Raw genomic sequence first — 17,121 nt, 5'->3', positions numbered from 1 at the left:
CTGGGGGTGGTGATGGTGGCTATAGAACCCTTTTCCCCAACTAGGGTGGCTGAACTGCCCAGCCACTGAGGGATACTTTCTCAGCCCATTCTAGGTCAGTGCAGGACACAAGCTGTACCTACTTCACCCAAGACTGCTTTCCCGTCCTCCTCCTCCTCCCTTGCTGCAGTTCTCACCATGGGGGTCCTGGGCAGCCCCTCCAGCTGTCGGGGTGCACACAGGAAGGGGTCAGCAGAACTGCCAGCTGCCCTGGTGTTGGGGAAGGTCCAGTTCTTGGCCAGCTGGATAGGAGGGGCAGGGCCTGGGTCTTCACAAGGATCTGTGCAGGAACAAAGGGAAGGTGGCTGGAGCTGTCCAGCTCCCAGGGACTTCCCACCCACCTGCGTGAGACTCACCATCGGGACAGGTTGGGTGGCCGCGGTGGCTGGGAGTAGCAGTGAGTAGTGCAGGGAAGGCTGGCATGCTGGGGTGCCGCCCGCTCACCAGCAGCTCCTCTATACCTGGCACCTCCCGTTCCAGTGTGTGGGCACGGCGAGGGACTTTGGTGAGGGCTGCTGGCCGAGTTGGGGGTACCCCTGGTGGGGGATCCAATCGTGCTGGCTTGGTCTTGGGAAGATTCTTGCCGGGGGTCCCGCTGCTGCCATGGTCTGGGGGTGGGAAGGTCCCAATGCCACTATCCAAGGTTCGAGTCAAGGAGCCACAAGCTGGGGGTGAGAGAGGGCATGTGGTGGGTAAAAGGCGGAGCTTGCTCCTTCTGCTTTCTTCCTCTAGCTTCAGGCCCCACCCTAGCCAAGCTCCACCACACTCAACCCTACTGGCCCAACAGGCTCTTCTCATTGAACCCGCCCCCCCCCACTCCCTCCCCACCACCCTGGCTACCAACTGGCCATGGAGCTGGTACCCCTGAGTAGCCCAAAATCTCTCACACCTCAGTGCTAGGAACCAAGATGGAACAAAGTCCTGGCACCTGCCAAGGTGACAGGAAGGAATGGAAATGGGGGTAAAGGGACACTTCCCACCCTCAGTCCCCAACCCTGCTGACCTGTGAAGTGCGAAGTGGGCACTGGCTCTGCCAAGCTGTCCTCTGAAGGCATCTCCTCCCGCCTGCCTGGCTCACTGCTGGGCTGTGTGGGTACAGGAGACTCGGATGACTCCTCCTACCTGTCCCTGAACTCACAGATGCATCCAGCAGCTTTCAGGTCCCAGGGAGAAAAACCCAGAATGGATCCTCTACCCAGCCCTGCCCAAGAACTTACCTTTCCAGGTGTTTTCCCACAGCCCTGAAGTGGGCCCACCAGGCCATTCCGGGGCCCGCAGGCTGGCCAGGGGCTCTTGGGGTCAGTGGACACTGGCTGGAAGTCCCCATACTCAGGCTTGGGCTCCCGCCAGCTCTTAGGTGGCAGTTCCTTGCCATCCACCCTAGAGGCAATGGTGCACATAGGTGAGGGAGGCTGGTGCGGCAGGGACGCCAGCTGTTGCTGTGCTCTGGATAATTCAGGACCCTTGTCTCCAGATATTCCCGGTTAATCCTAATTGTGGGGATGGAATTAAAAGGGTGGAAACTTAATCTGACTATGGCCATTGGGGAGTGATCTGGACCACACATGGCCATCTAGGTGGAGCCCTCATGGCTGAATCCTGCTGACTTTGGAGGGTCAGGAGCGTGCATGCGCACACGTACACACATGTACACATACACACACACACTCACACATGTATGGGCCATGTGACACTCTCCACCCTCTCAGGACTCTGCCAACAAGAAGGCTAATACCAGATGTAGCTCCTAGACCTCATACCTTCAGAGGCACAGCCCAAAACACTTTTCTTTATAAAGTAGCCTGACTCAAGTATTTCTCTTTTCTTTTTGGTCTGTCGTGGGGCTTGAACTAAAGGCCTGGACACTGTCCCTGAGTTCTTTTGCTCAAGGTTAATGCTGTACTACTTTGAGCCACAGTGCCACTTCTGGTTTTCTGGTGGTTAATCACATTTATGAGTTTCCTGGGGCTCAGGCTGGCTTTAAACTTTGATCCTCAGCTCTCAGCCTCTTGAGTAGCTAGGATTACAAGTGTGAGCCAGCAGCATCTGGCTGGCCTCGACTATTTCATCACAGTGATGGAAAGTAGATACAGCAGCCTGACACCCACCAGTGATGGTTGTTCTTACCAACGCTTTCTGACTCTGGTAATAGGCAGGGAAAGTCCTAGAGAAACTGTAGGGGTAACGGAGAAAGGTAGGAGTCTTTTCCCCAAACTACCCAGAAACAGTATGTCCTGGAATACTGGCAAACTAGGCTATGACTTGGTATATGCACAACACTCCTGCTTGTTCCCTTGGCTTTCAGAGCACACTTGCCATTCAAACCCTGACTGGAGTCCCATCTCTTTGGACTCTCATTGGTCCATACCCAGCAAGCCAAAGATGAAGGAGTGGGTCCCCCCTACCACAGTTCTCCTTATGGTGGGTGCCAAAGGGTAAGATGGGAAGGGTGCCTCCTCTCCAGCCCCCTCACTAAAAGGTCTTCAGCAGCCCACAGGTAGAATCTAGCAATCATCTGACTGATATATAAAGGTCCTAGACAACTTCCTTTGACACAAAACAATCCAGAAAAATGGAGACCATGAGCTCTTCTCAAATGAGAGCTAGTGCGCTAACTTGACAGCCAATAAGGATAAAGTGGAGTGGTTTTAAACTCCAAGCTTCTGACTGATCTTTCCTTCAGGCCTGGTCACTACCTCTCCCCCTACCCGCCCCCCCACCCGTCCCCAACCCAGTGCTTTGGTGACACCCTAGTCTCCTAGATCTCTGGGAAGCCCAAGCTCCTGGGGTTAGCAAAGGTCAGGTTAGAGTCAGGTGTATTTCAGCCCTCACCTGTTGAGCAGCTGTTGCATGAAGGTGTCTGCCCCTTGGTACATGCCAGCCAACTGGCCCTGCACCTGCCCCAGACCAGGGCTAGGTCCTGGGGCTGAGCCCCCAGGCCGTGGACGAGCCCGGCTGCTCAGGTAGGCCTTCTCCTCCTCCAAGGCCCGACGCAGGTCTTCTGCCTTAGCCATCAGCTTGGAGATGTTGAGGCTCTCAGCTTCCAACTTCCGGGCTTCCACCTTGACCTCCTTCCGAAGTGGAGAGCCCCCACTAGCTCCTTCCTTATTCTTGGTGGTCTCTGTACGGCGGTTCAGGGCTGGCAACTTGCTCTTCTTAAGGCCAAACCAGCTGGCAATACTGCTGGTGTTACGATGCTTGGCCTCAGAGCCTGGTGCCCGTTCCTGGCCTTGGAGCCGCAACACGTTCTCCTCAATGCCCTTCATCACTTTCTCCTCAATGGCCGAGTGTGGGGCCGGCCCTTCGGGGCCTTGGTTTGGGTCAGTGGGGCCAGGTACTGGGGATGTGGACTGTCCTGTGGAGCTGCCACAATCTGCCCAAGGTGGGACCTTCCCCTTGTCAGGTTTGGGAGGTTCCTTAGTGACTGGGGAGGCCCCAAGTCGGGGTACCACCTTGGTAGGGGACTTGGAGGGTAGCTTTGTAGGGCTGCTGTGGGGGCTTTTGTTGGGCTTGCCAAGGCTGGGGGTTGAGGTTGGCACTTTAGCAGGAGTACGGGGCACCTGAGGGCACAGGGCCCCTGCCAGTCGGCTCTTGGCCAGCTCTACTTTGGTGAGGCAGCTCCTTGGTGAGACAGGTTCCAGGTCCACCCGGGCCCCCATGGAGTGGGACGAGTAGACCCGAGGGGCCCCAGGATCCCCAAGTCCAGGTTCCTGCTGCTTCAGGCTGTTTGTGCCTAAGGCCACTGTTCCCCGAAGGACTCCCTTAGAGTCTGGCTGCTCAAGGGGTCTGGTGGTGGAGGGTACCATGTCTCCAGTGTTCTCCCCTGACCTCCCCGGTCCCCGAGCCTTCTCAGTGCCAGGTCTGGCTGGCATCCCATTCTTCTCTGGGCCCACGGGCCCCTCGGGGCCTGTCTTTAGTTTCCCAAGGGCTGCCAATCTGTCCCGCAGAGGTGTGTAGCCGGGATCCCCGGGGCGCCGCCCTGACCCCTGACTGAGCTTCTTGGATGAGCTGCCAGGGGTCCTGCGGCCAGGGTGGGGAGACTCTGCCTTGTCCAGGTTCTTCTCCTGGGGGCTCCCATAGGAGCAGGATTCCGGGAGGCAAGGGCTGGAGACGCCAGGGCTTCTGAGGACCTCAGGGGCCTGTGGCACCTCCAGAGTCAGTTGTTGGTAGGTGGGCACCTGCAGGGGCGATGGAGGCGGCTCTGGGGAAGGCCCCCTAAAAGTGCTCCGAGAAAGGTCTAGAATGTTCTCATAGCAGGGAGACACCACTGGTCCTGGGGACAGGGTGGTGGACAAGGCTGACTGCGGGGGTCTCAGATGGGCAGAGTCCGGGGTCGTGGAACAGGCTGAAGGGCTGGTAGGCAGGCCCTGTGCCCCCTCTGGGGACAGCTCTCCTCCCCCCAGGCCCCTGCGGGCTAGTAGTGGGGAAGGGCTGCCATCCGAACCACTGTTGCGGCAGGGGATTCGGGAATTTCGGGGGAGTTGGGGGCTGAGCTGGGGGCCTCCTGGGCTTGGGATCTTCTCTGAGGCTGGCGGCAGCTTGAGGAACTTGAGACCTCTGGCTGGAGAGGGCAGAAGGGCAGGTCCCTGGGCTTCTCCAGGAGAAGGGGGCCCAATTTGGAGCTTGCTTTTCACCTGAGATGAGGAAGGGGGGTGGCCAAGTCTCGAGCCCAGTGGGGCATCTCCTGTACCCACAAACATGCTGAGAAAAGGGAGGGGCCCCTGACCCTCTGAGGTAGCACCAAAGCCCAGCCTGTTGGCTTCTGGGGTACTCCCACCCCAAGCTGACTTTGGGAGGCCTTTGGGCTTAGATAGCTGAGAGGGCCCCTGGTCTGGGGAGGCTGGCTGCCCAGGACTTGAGTGTCCCCCATTGAGTGGGCTAGCTGCCCCAGCTAGGAAGGCCTGTAGGTAAGTCTCCGTGTCCTCAAGGAGTTGGCCCAGGTTCAATTGCTTGCGGGCCAAGGCACCCAGTAGGGTGTCAGGGCTGGGCGCCTCATTAGGGTCACCTGCCTCATCAGAAGAGGAGGAAGAGCTGCTACCTGGGGCACAGTGTGGGCCAGAGCTAGGACCCTGAGCTGCTGGTGGAGCTCTAGTAGGGCCCCAAGGTTTCCCAGAACTCTCTTCCTCTCCCGGGGCCCCCAAAAGGCGCTCCCAGTGCAGCACACCCCCCAGGCTGCCTGGGCCCAGAAGCAGATAGGGAGTCCAGGGTGAGGGCTCAGGCTGGGGTGGGCCACACAGCTCGCCATTGATAGGCTCTGGAGAGCTGGGCCCCTGGCCTGGAGGCTGCCAGGGGGTAGCAGGTGAGCACAGAAGCAAAGGGTCCGTCTCTTCCAGTGCTCGTAACACCTCCAGAATCTGGGCTTTCTTCCGAAGAAACGGGGACAGAGCATCCAGTGCTGGGGGTGGGGCAGGTGGGGGGCCTGGGCCTCCTGGCCGCAGCTGCTGCTCCCAACACACCTGCGGGGGGGGGGGAAGGGGGGGAGAAGGGTAGCAGGGAAGAGGTGGAGAAGAAGCATGAAGAGGAAACCTTGTGTGGCACAGGCATCACCAAATACATCTGTTACAGGGCTGGCTTGACTAGGTCTATGTCCCCAAAAGTAACTCACAGAGCTTAAGATAGGATGACTCAGCTCTTCCAAAGATGGCTGAATTCTGGTTACATCAGTTCTTGTACCTGGCACACGTGGGCTAGGGTGGGTTCCCTTAGTTACCCCAGCCTCCCATATCGATTGCTGTTTGGATCTGCAGGGCTGACCATCTGACTATACCTACCTCTGACCTCCATGCTTATTCTGGAAGGGAGGTTGTGTGCCATAGCTAAGACCTAAGTTTTGCCACAGCTCATCTGCCTGGTCCTCATTTTTAGCAGAAGCAGCCTGGGGATGATTCAATGCGAAACTTCCCTGATGTTACCTAGCATCCCCTTTTTTATTTAGTGCCAGTCCTAGGGCTTGAACTCAGTGTCTGGAAAACTGTCTCGTGGCTTTTTTTTTTGGTCTGGTCGTGGGGCCTGAACTCTGGGCCTGGGCGCTGTCCCTTAGCTCTTCAGCTCAAGGCTAGCATTCTACCACTTGAGCCACAGCACCACTTCTGGCTTTTTTTCTTTTTGCTTATGAGGTGCTGAGGAATCAAACCCAGAGCCTCATGCATGCAAGGCAAGCGCTCTACCACTGAGCCATCTTCCCAGCCCTGGTAAACTGTCTCTAAGCTTCCCCCCCCTCCCCCCACCAAGGCTAGTGTTCTACCATTTGACCCATAGCTCCACTTCCAGCTTTTTAGTAGTTCACTGGAGATGAGAGTCTCATAGACTTTCCTGCCCTGGCTGGTGATGAACCTCGATCCTCAGATCTCAGCCTCCTGAGTAGCTAAGATTATAGGTGTGAGCCACCAGAGCCCGGCTCTAGCCCCTTCTTGAGTCTGGCACCATGGCTAACAATATCTGCTTTGGTGTAAACTCAATGATGTTAAGTTTAAGTCCTAGTCCCACCTAGCCCTATGACCTTCAGCAAGTTATCTGACCTCTGTGCTTCATGGTATCATCTGTAAAAAATGAGATGGTAATTATGTTTAACTCCATAAATAAAACAAAGGAGTCCCACAGGGCTCCACACAGTGTCTGGCACAGAATGAATCCCTAAGGGCAACTATGACTCTCACCACATTACTAATGTGTTTGCTCACAGGCCAGTTGCTGGGGTGGGACCTGTTTTTCTTGGTATGAGGCTGACAGTTGAGGACTCTACACACTTCCAGCCTGGACAAGAGCCTGTGCCTGAGCAACAGCCTTTCCCCAGGGCTTGTTAGAAACACCAGTGGAACTTGCACTGACTAGCCTCTAGCCAGCAAAGTCACCGATCTCTTACCTCTCTCTGTCCAGCACAGCGCCCTAGAGGCAGTGAAGTGGCTGGTCCTTCAGCAGCACTCAGGGAAGGGGAGGCTGGTGGCTCTGATGGTGGCTGGAGTGGAGTGAGTGGGATCTGCCGAGAAAGAAGTGTTAGCATGGCGGCCATCTGGCTCCTCAGGGTTGGGTCTTCCTGTCTAGGTGGACCCCTCTTTGGCTGTCTCCTGATCTTGGAAGTGGCTTATCTTACCACCCCAACTGTGGGTTAGGAGAAGGCTCAGGAGAGCACAGCACAGATAGATCTGAAAATAGCACAGGCCCAGATGTCAGGAGGTGAGACAAGCCAAAAGGTATACTGGCCTGACCCAGAGGTAGTGGCAGAACTAACTCAGAATGCCCATCTTGAGTCCAGCACACTTTTGAGACTATCACCAGAGGCCCTTCCTGCCCTGACTACCTTCGACTGGAGAATGACAGAAAATGACCTTAGGAAAGAGATGGCAAGGGAGGCATCATTTCTGGGTCCCTAATCTGGTCTCCTGTGAAACAACTACAGAAGACTGCAGAAAATTTAGTATCTGTCCTTGAGAATGTGATTCCTTCTCCCAGGAATCTCAGTTGCGGATAAGCCAGCTTTAACCCTTCCCTTGCTCTCACTTCTGCAGAGCTCAAATTCTGCAGTGACTGAGCCTTGCCTCTGGCTGTGTGCAACCTGCGCTTTGAGCTCAGATCTTCCACTTGTGGAGTGGGTACTGTTCGGCATTCCAACCTGTCTCCTTGACCAGTGTGATGGCTTTTCAGTCTCTGGTGTTCAAGGAAGTTAAAGCATATTTTTTTCTTTTTGTTTGCCCCCCCCCCCCCACTAAAGTATCTGTGCTGATCCCTAGGCTTCTTTGCTCTAGGTCTTTTCTAATGCTGTTTTTTCTTTCTTTTTTGGGGGGGGGGCGGTCGTGGGGCTTGAAATCTGTCCTTGCACCCTTCAGCTCAAGGTGAGTGCTTTACCACTTGAGCCACAGCGCCACTTCCCATTTTCTAGTGGTTTATTGGAGATAGGAGTCTCACGGTCTCTCCTGCCCGGGCTGGCTTTGAACCGTGATCCTCAGATCTCAGCCTCCTGAGTAGCTAGGATTACAGGCATGAGCCACTGGCACCCGGCTTTATACTGTTTTTTCTTTTTTTTTTGGGTCCGGTCATGGGGCCTGAACTCTAGGCCTGGGCACTGTCCTTCAGCTCTTCAGCTCAAGGCTAGCGCTCTACCACTTGAGCCACAGTGCCACTTCCGGCTTTTTTCTTTTTTCTTATATGGTGCTGAGGAATAGAACCCAGGGCTTCATGCATGCCAGGCAAACACTCTACCACTGAGCCACCTTCCCAGCCCCTTTATGCTGTTTTTTTCTACAAGGAAATCCCTTTTCTTGGTCTCTGAACCTTTTGTAAATCTCCCATTCATCCAAGTCCAGGTCCAATGTCATCTAACCCTGCAGGGACCTTCTCTGAGGGCCTGTCTCCTCTCCCTGGCCCTAGAACAAAAGGCACTGTCATACCTAGTTATTTAGACTGTCTGGAAACCTAGTCCCCAGTGGTTCCAGCCTTCCGGATTCATGCCTATTCTGCACAGGCCATAGTCCTGAGACAGGGCCTTGCTAGGTGCTAATCACAAGCAGAACTTATTTGGTACTGTACCAAGCAATTTTCATCCCATCAAAGCATAACCTGGGAATCATACCAATATAAAGAGCTGGCATTTATTCACTATGAAGGGCCAAGGGCTATTCATTCTCTTCTCTCTTTCACCTCTCTCCTCCTCCCACCTCCTCTCATGCCAGTATTAGGGTTTGAACTTAGGGCCTCATGCATCTGCTTAAGCTTTTTTCAAGGCTGAAGATCTATGACTTAAGCTACAGCTCCACTTCCAGCCTTTTTGCTGGTGAATTTGGAGCCAAGAGTCTCTTGGATTTGTCTCTGGGGGCTGGGTTTAAACTCCCAATCCTTAGATCTCAGCTTTGTGAGTAGACAGGATTACAGGTATGAGCCACCAGCACCAGTGTATATTCTTTTTTTTTTTTCTTTTGGGGTCCGGTCGTGGGGCCTGAACTCTGGGCCTGGGCGCTGTCCCTCAGCTCTTCAGCAAAAGGCTAGCGCTCTACCACTTGAGCCACAGCGCCACTTCCGGCTTTTTTCTTTTTGCTTATGTGGTGCTGAGGAATCGAACCCAGGGCCTCAGGCAAGCGCTCTACCACTGAGTCACCTTCCCAGCCCCCATCCATGATATTCTTATTTCCAATTAAGCCGCAAAAAATGGAGCTATGGCTCAAGTGGTAGAATGTTAGTCTTGATCAGAAAAGCTAAGGGACATTGCCTAGGCCTTGAGTCCAAGACCCAGTACTGGTAGAAAGAAAAAAAAAGCAAATACTTTTTTTTTGGGGGGGGGTCTGGTCGTGGGGCCTGAACTCTGGGCCTGGGCGCTGTCCCTCAGCTCTTCAGCTCAAGGCTAGCGCTCTACCACTTGAGCCACAGCGCCACTTCCGGCTTTTTTCTTTTTGCTTATGTGGTGCTGAGGAATCGAACCCAGGGCCTCAGGCATGCAAGGCAAGCGCTCTACCACTGAGCCACCTTCCCAGCCCCCACCAGTGTATATTCTCATTTAATCCTCACAACAGCATGCAATATAGGCACTTCTATCTCATTTCTAAGAGAAAAACCCCTGTAGTTTGTAAAGTCAGATACTTTGTACACTAAGTTAAAAAGTACTTAATTCAAGAATTCAACCCCAGTTTATCTGAGGCCAAGGTTCATGCTCTTTCTATTATGTCTTATTGCCACTGGGGAAGTGAAATCTATTGGCTAACACCCCAGGAGTCCCAGAGTTAAAGCTGCTTTGTTATCAGCAGTATGCTGCATTTTGGGGTGAACTTAGGAGATTCTGAGGTGAACCCTGAACTAAGGAGAGAACTAGGCAGGGAGAATTACAGACTGTGTTGATTGGGATTCAGTTCTATACCACCTGGGTGACACAGGGACTCCAGAAAGGCTTCTGCAGGGACCAGGCATCCCAGTGAGAGGAAAGGTTCTCTGCTCAGGGACTGGGATCAAGAGCTGCTTGTGTTGCTTACACACAAATCCAGACAGAAGCACCCCAATACACGAAGTGTTTCTCTTCTGGTCAAATGCGCTCAGAAGTAACATGCTATTCCCCCCTGCAATCTAGATCTGCTCCTGGTTCTCCTAAGTATCTCTTTCCATCCTTGGGGTTTGTGGCAGAGTAACCTCAGTGGCATCTTTTGTATATGCACATGTATACACATGCATCCAGTCCTGGGACATGAACTCAGGGCCTAGGTGCTCTTCCTGAGCTTCTTTTGCTCAAGGCTCTACCACTTGAGTCACAGTTCCACTTCCGGCTTTTTTGTTGGTTAACTGAAGATAAGAGTTTTATGGACTTTCCTGTCTAGACTGGCTTTAAACCATAATCTTCAGATCTCAGCCTCCACAGAGTAGTTAGTTAGTAGTGTGTACTGCCTGGCTTCTGTGACATCTTAACTGAGCCCAGGATTCATTCTTTTTTTTTTTTTTTTTTTTGGTCAGTCATGGGGCTTGAACTCTGGGCCTGGGCACTGTCCCTTAGCTCTTCAGCTCAAGGCAAGTGCTCTGCCACTTCCGGTTTTCTGGTGGTTTTATTGGAGATAAGAGTTTCATGGACTTTCCTGCCTGGGTTAGCTTTGAACCGCGATCCTCAGATCTCAGCCTCCTGAGTAGCTAGGATTATAGGCATGAGCCACCGGCGCCTGGCCCAGGATTCATTCTTAGAGCCTCCTGCTGCTCCTAGGACATGCAGGGGGTCGGGTGGCCAGAGAAACCAATGCCTGTGAACTTGTGTGTGTGCGGATGGTGAGTAGATGCAACTATGTGTGTGCACAGAGTTAGTAGCCATGAAATTGCCTTTCCTGCTTTCTCTGTGAAAGAAGCTCTAGGCTGCCTCACAGAAGGCCACACCCCAACTCTGGCCAGGAAGAGGCCAAGTCACTAGCCAGAGTCTCTTGGGAGCTTCAGATAGCTTCATTTGCAGTCTCCACCCATTTCTCCCACAACAGAGTAGGAACCAGTGAGAGCTTTCTTAGGCAATAAGAAAGAATGCAGCCCAGCTGGGTGGGGAGCACCTGGAAGGCAGGGGGGTGGCCAAGCTTGCAGAGACTCAGGTCTACCTGTTTTTACCTTTCCTAAGGTGCTAATCTGTCAGGTTGGACAGGCCTTTCTCTGGATGGCCTTAGCTCCCATTGTGGTGGAGGAATGCCGAGGGCCTGCTTCTGTGTGACTGTGAGCAGAGACTCACAAAGGAAGCTGCAGGAAGCAGGCTCTGAGAGGGAAGGACAAGCAAGGTGCCCACCTGGGTGGGGAGGGAGCCAGTCGTGAGCTGGAGCTTCTGCTGAAACAAGGCGCTCAGCATCTGGTTCTGCCGTTCCAGGTCAAACACTCTCTTCTTCAGCTTGATGCATTCCTCCCTCAGGTCCTGCCCACCCAGGGGTGGAGGCGGTGAAAGAGAAGATATCAGAGAGAACAGGATGAATACAGACTTTACCCAGCAGCAGCAGAAATCCTACCTAGAGGACCTGGGTGCCTGCTGGACACACCTTCCCATAGCCAGCTCCCTAGTAAAGGTGGCTGCATTTGCAGTAAGTGGAGTCTATTCTCTTGTCATTTCCCCATCTCTGACATCAACTACCTGCACTATGAAACCATGCAATTGATGAAGGGCCTGCTGCTTGCAGGTGGCTCATGCCTGTAATCCTAGCTACTCGGGAGGGTGAGATCTGAGGATCATGGTTCAAAGCCAGCCCATGAGACTCTTATCTCTAATTAACCATCACAAAAATCTGGTGACTCAAGTGGTAGCCTGCTAGCCTTGAGCAGAAAAACTCAAGAGCAGTGCCCATGCCCTGCATTCAAGCCTCAGTATGGGCACAACAACATCAACAACAACAACAACAACAGAGGGCCTACTTTAGAAGGAATGGGAAAATGATTAAAGGGGTGACATTGCCTAAGATATATTCATAACTGCTTTGTTGAATAGCAACTCCTCTATACAATTACTTCAATTAAAAACAAAGGAGACAGAGGATAACCTTGGAGTCAGACTGACCCATGAAGTTATCCATAGCATATGAGTAAGTATTTTGATGTCAGTAGGTTCATGACATCAACATTGCTTTGTCAGGCACCAGTGGCTCATGCCTATAATCCTAGCTACTGAGGAAGCTGAGATCTGAGGATCACAGTTTGAAGCCAGCCTGGGTAGGAACACCCTTGAGGCTCTTATCTCCAATTAACCAGCAAAAAGCTAGAAGTGGAGCTGTGGCTCAAGTGGTAGAGGGCTAGCACTGAGAAAAAAAATCTCAGGGATAGTACCCAAGCTCTCAGTTCAAGACTGGTACACATACAAAAAAAATATTGCTTTTTGAGGGCTATCACAACCTGGAGAAACCAGCTAGAACTAAGGTAAGGGAAGGACTCAAATCCCAACCAAAGTTTACATGGTTCTGAGTCCTGGTCTTACCTAGTCTTGACCTGGCCTCCAAGTAGAAAACAATGTACTTGCTGAGACAGAAGGAGTGGAGTAAGTGGAGGGCCAATAGACCACCTTCTCCACATTCCTTCCTCAGCTCCTAGTGAAGGCTTAGGTGAGCAGGCTTTGGGGTCCAATAGAAGGACCTCCTAACTGTGTCCAGGGCCTCTCCCGGGGTAAGAAATGTTTCCTGCGACCACTTACCTTCTGGTTCAGCAGTGCCTGCACCACATGGTTTGCAACCTGGGGACAAAAGCCCTGAGGGTGAGTTGACAATCCAGGCCCCTGCAGCCCCCAGCCACAGCAGACTTCCCACTGAAGACCCCACAGACCTCATCCAGACAGCGCTCATAAGTCTCCCGCTGGTTCTCATTGGCCTGGGCAAGTGCTGAGTTCTCTGCCTGCAGGAGTGAAGAGGAAGAGGGCAAGAGGGAAGCTCTGGGGTTCTTTTTTTTCCCCCAGGAAAAATAAATGCCTTCTGAGGAGGGGTGGCAAGGAATCAAGTAGCTGAAGCTCACATATCGAAGCTTGCAGAGTGGACCAAGGCAGGAGGGCAGAGCTGAGATTGGCCCAACTTCAGTGAGACTAAGGGCTTGGCCAGGAGAACTTGAGTGGGAGGTAGCAAAGGGAACTGCTTTGTTGAATGGCAAGTTCTCTGGACAACTACTTTGTTTTTAATTAAACAAACAAAAAAAACAAACCAAAGTGGGGTGTGTGTATGGGGGGCAAGGCTATAGAGACAGAGGATGACCTTGGAGTCAAAGTGACTCCACAGTATGAAGTTATCCACAGTATGTGAGTAAATATTTCGGTATCATGATGTTTATGACATCAACACTGCTTTGCCGGGCCCTGATGAGAAGGACAGTGTCTTCAGAATGTAGCAGGGAGGCTTGGCTTGAGGACCCACACTTTGCCCTTCAACTTCTGAGCTCTGAGTCATCCAAGTCCTTCCTCCTGTGGCCTCTGTGACCATCTTCACCACTCCCCCTCCCCCTACAGAGCCAGCAGGGGCATGAAAATGGGAGGTGGGGGAATTGAGACATTTGAAGATTATAATGGCCAACTCCTATGCATGCTTCTGGGCCCCGAGCTTACACCAGAGATGGACAGCTAAGAGCAAAGATGGGCTTCTTAGAGGAGCTCTGCTAAAGAAATGCTCAGCTTCCTCCAGATAGCTCTGGCCATGGGAGGGTGAGGAAGGCCTATTTGCACCTATTGCCCACCCAGAGCATCTCTGCCTCCCCTGGGCTCTCAGCACTGCTATCCCACTGGCCTTCTGCTACATACCTCCAACTCCCGAAGTCGGTGCAGAAGCTCCTGGCAGGTGCTGGACTCCATGCTGTCATCACCAATGGACTCTGGCCTCAGGTTTCCAGGACTCTCGGCTGGCTGGTCCATGGCCTCTGACATCATGCCCTGTAAACAAGTGAGAGATGCCCTAGTAGGCGACTCTAGGACAAGAGGAGGAGAAAAGAAGGAGGAGGAGGAAGTGGAGGAGGAGGATAAAGACAATAAAGACAAAGCTCTTCTGTTTCTTGGAGTTTGGATCAGACTTTGTAACAACTCAGGGTCAGGCTAGGAGACATCCGCTCACTCTTCCCATTTTGAAGCAGAGACAAATGCTCTATAAACGTTTGCTCTTACACACTTCTAGACACTGCTCAGACAGACACTGAGCAAGGAGTCAAGACCCTGAGTTCTCCAATGGGATTGGCTTCAAAATGGCAAATCAATCAGCTTCAGTATTTACCAATTACAAAGTAACAATAGTGTTACCTAATTTACACAGTTTTGGCAAACAGAAATTAGGTCTACAAAAGTGATGTAAAAAAGTTAGAAAATGGGCTGGGAAGGTGGCTCAGTGGTAGAGCGCTTGCCTTGCATGCCTGAGGCCCTGGGTTTGATTCCTCAGCACCACATAAGCAAAAAGAAAAAAAGCTGGAAGTGGCGTTGTGGCTCAAGTGGTAGAGCGCTAGCCTTGAACTGAAGAGCTGAGGGACAGCACCCAGGCCCAGAGTTCAGGCCCCACGACTGGACCCCCCCACCAAAAAAGTTAGAAAACAAATACTTAAGCATGGTGGTACCTACATATAATTCCCAGTTACAACCTGGGCAGTTATAATATAAAAATAAAAACCAAAGCACTCAAGAGGTAGAGTCCTTGTCTAGTACGTTTAAGACCTTGGGATTAATCCTCAGTACTGAAGACAAACACACAAAAATAGTAACAAAAACCACTACTTAGTCTAGCACCAGTGGTTCACACCTATAATCTTAGCTTCCCAAGAGGCTAGGATCTGAGGAACTTGGTTTCAAGCCAACTAGGTCAGGAAAGTCTGTGAGATTCTTATCTACAGCACTGGCCTTGAGTTAAAAAGCTAGGGGAGAATGGGTGCTGGTAGCTCATGCCTGTAATCATAGCTACTCAGAAGGCTGAGATCTGAGGATCCTGGTTCAAAGACAGCCTGGGCAGTAACATCCCTGTGAGACTCATATCTCCAATTAACCACTCAAAAACTGGAAGTAGCTCTATGGCTCAAAGTGATGGAGCACTAGTCTTGAGCAAAAAAGAATGCAGGGATAGCACCCAGGCTCTGAGTTCAAGCCACATAACTGACAAAAAAAAAAAAAAAAAAGGGGAAAGTGTCCAGGCTCTAAGGTCAAGTCCTAGGACTGGTATACATACACACACACACTTACTTATATTAGAAACAATAATAAGTATAACTTAAACTAATGTAACAAGTAAGACTAGTAGGATTTTGTTCTGAGGATCAGTGGTCCCTTGCCTGAGGGGGACACCACATGCTTTCATGGAGCAAAACAAAACGGAAAAACCACCCAAAAGTTCTGTTTGGTTTTTCCAGTATGAGCCAGGTGCACACATGAAACGTGTTTATTAGCTCATTCACTCACATGGTAAACCAAATAAACGATCCTGTTTTCTGAGAAATGGGTAGAACGATTCTTCCTGGCAGTCCCTGGGAGGGTTAGATGTGATTTGCCTACAGACAGACAACACTCAGAGAAGCAGGGGGTGTATATGACTTGGGTAGTTGTGAAGAGAGCTAAAGTGGGGATGCAGTGTCCTTAGCCCAGTCCTGGCCTTCATTTCATTTGCTAGGTAACCCTGAGGCCAGGCCCTTCTTCCTGGGTACAAGAGGAAAGAAACCTCTGGAAGGAGTGAAGAGTTACTGCCACGAAGGCAGCAGTGGAACAGCTCATTGTGTACATTCTGGCCATTCCATTGGGGCCTTTTTTTCCCCTTCTGTGCTGGTACTGGGGCTTGAACTCGGGTCATAGGCACTGTCCCTTAGCTTTTTCACTCAAGGTTGCACTCTACCATTTAAGCCATAGCTCCACTTGGTAGTTAATTGGAAATAAGAGTCTCAAATCTTCCTGCTGGGGCTGGCTTCAAACCATGATCTTCAGATCTCAGCCTCCTGAGTAGCTAGGGTTACAGATATGAGCCACCAGTGCCTGTCTGCTAGGGCCTCTTGACATTACTTCTGCTTGTTAGGCCTTTGTTCTCTAGCTCTGTAATGATTTCCTCCACCAGGCTGTCAGCTCCAAGACCATGAAATCCCAGGTGTAATAGTTTGTATGCAAAACACAGACTGGTGACCAGAGACTAGTGTGTCATGGGCCAAACTCAGTAAGGTTCTAACCTGCACTGTGCAGACACTTGCATTGGTGACTAATTTTTTGTTTTTGTTTTTGGTCAGTCATGGGGCTTGAACTCTGGGCCTGGGTGCTGTCCCTCAGCTTCTCAGCTGAAAAGTAGGTGCGATCATTTGAGCCACAGCGCCACTTCCGGTATTCAGAGTAGTTTATTGGAGATAAGAGTCTCATAGACTATCCTGCCTGGGCTGGCTTGGAACTGTTATCTTCAGATCTCAGCCTCCTGAGTAGCTGAGCCACCAGTGCATGGCTGGGTTCCAATTTTTTCCAAAAGTGCTTACTTCTTCCTTCCACACAATTACTGTGGAACTTTCCAGTAGGTGGATAACCCTTCTTATTGGGAAGAGCATCACCTCTTTCTTGCTTCATTGAAGACCTCACAAGGTGCCCCAGCCCCTTTCCAGTGTCTATCACCAGCATACAAAGTCCCCAAAGCTCCTCACCAGTCTCTGTCCTCACCCAGGCTGGCACGTTTACTCTGGCAGCTGGAACAGTCACCTCACCTGTGGAGAAACAGAGAGATGTCAGCCATGTACTTTACAAGAACTACTGGGCTCCTGCTGTGTGCCAGGTGGTGGGGCACAGAGGTGAACAAGCCAGAGAACCTTGCCTTGACAATTACAAAGCTTCCACTCTATTGGAGAAGGCAGACAATATCTAGTACTGGGTGCGATAAGGCACTGAGATGTGATCATAGGCAGAGACTTGTATGAAGCCTAGAGTTAAGCCCAGAGTGGGAAAAGCACTCATGGCAGAGGAAAAAGCCAAGGTCCCGCTCTCACCTAGGAGTCACTCAGCTGTCACATGGTGCTTTCCACTCTTCCAAATACACACTGTGACCACAGAGGAAGGTAAATGCTATTATTGACTAGGCACTGATGGCTCAGGACTGTAAACCTAGCTACTTAGTAAGTTGAGATAGGAGGATTATGGTTCAAAGCCATCCATGATATTCTTTTTTTTGGTTCCGGTCATGGGGCCTGAACTCTGGGCCG

The 17,121-nt window shown here is 51.8% G+C and overlaps 1 protein-coding gene across 1 annotated transcript in view; it reads right to left on the bottom strand.

Annotated features, from left to right (window-relative positions):
* Positions 1-95: 95 nt before the first annotated feature.
* Positions 96-17,121, bottom strand: part of Nckap5l (NCK-associated protein 5-like) — a 43,904-nt gene continuing 26,878 nt past the window's right edge. The window contains exons 2-12 of the mRNA XM_013018694.1: positions 16,570-16,629; positions 13,733-13,861; positions 12,775-12,843; positions 12,647-12,685; positions 11,264-11,386; positions 6,902-7,015; positions 2,872-5,495; positions 1,257-1,419; positions 1,043-1,124; positions 396-704; positions 96-319 (exon numbers count right to left, since the gene is read on the bottom strand). Coding sequence (XP_012874148.1) covers positions 96-319; positions 396-704; positions 1,043-1,124; positions 1,257-1,419; positions 2,872-5,495; positions 6,902-7,015; positions 11,264-11,386; positions 12,647-12,685; positions 12,775-12,843; positions 13,733-13,858 — 3,873 coding nt within the window. The 5' untranslated portion in view covers positions 13,859-13,861; positions 16,570-16,629. The remainder of the gene's footprint in view (positions 320-395; positions 705-1,042; positions 1,125-1,256; positions 1,420-2,871; positions 5,496-6,901; positions 7,016-11,263; positions 11,387-12,646; positions 12,686-12,774; positions 12,844-13,732; positions 13,862-16,569; positions 16,630-17,121) is intronic.

The sequence above is a fragment of the Dipodomys ordii genome, unplaced genomic scaffold (assembly GCF_000151885.1).
Source record: "Dipodomys ordii isolate 6190 unplaced genomic scaffold, Dord_2.0 Scaffold42, whole genome shotgun sequence".
Lineage (NCBI taxonomy): Eukaryota > Metazoa > Chordata > Mammalia > Rodentia > Heteromyidae > Dipodomys > Dipodomys ordii.
This window is presented reverse-complemented; position numbering and strand designations above follow the sequence as displayed.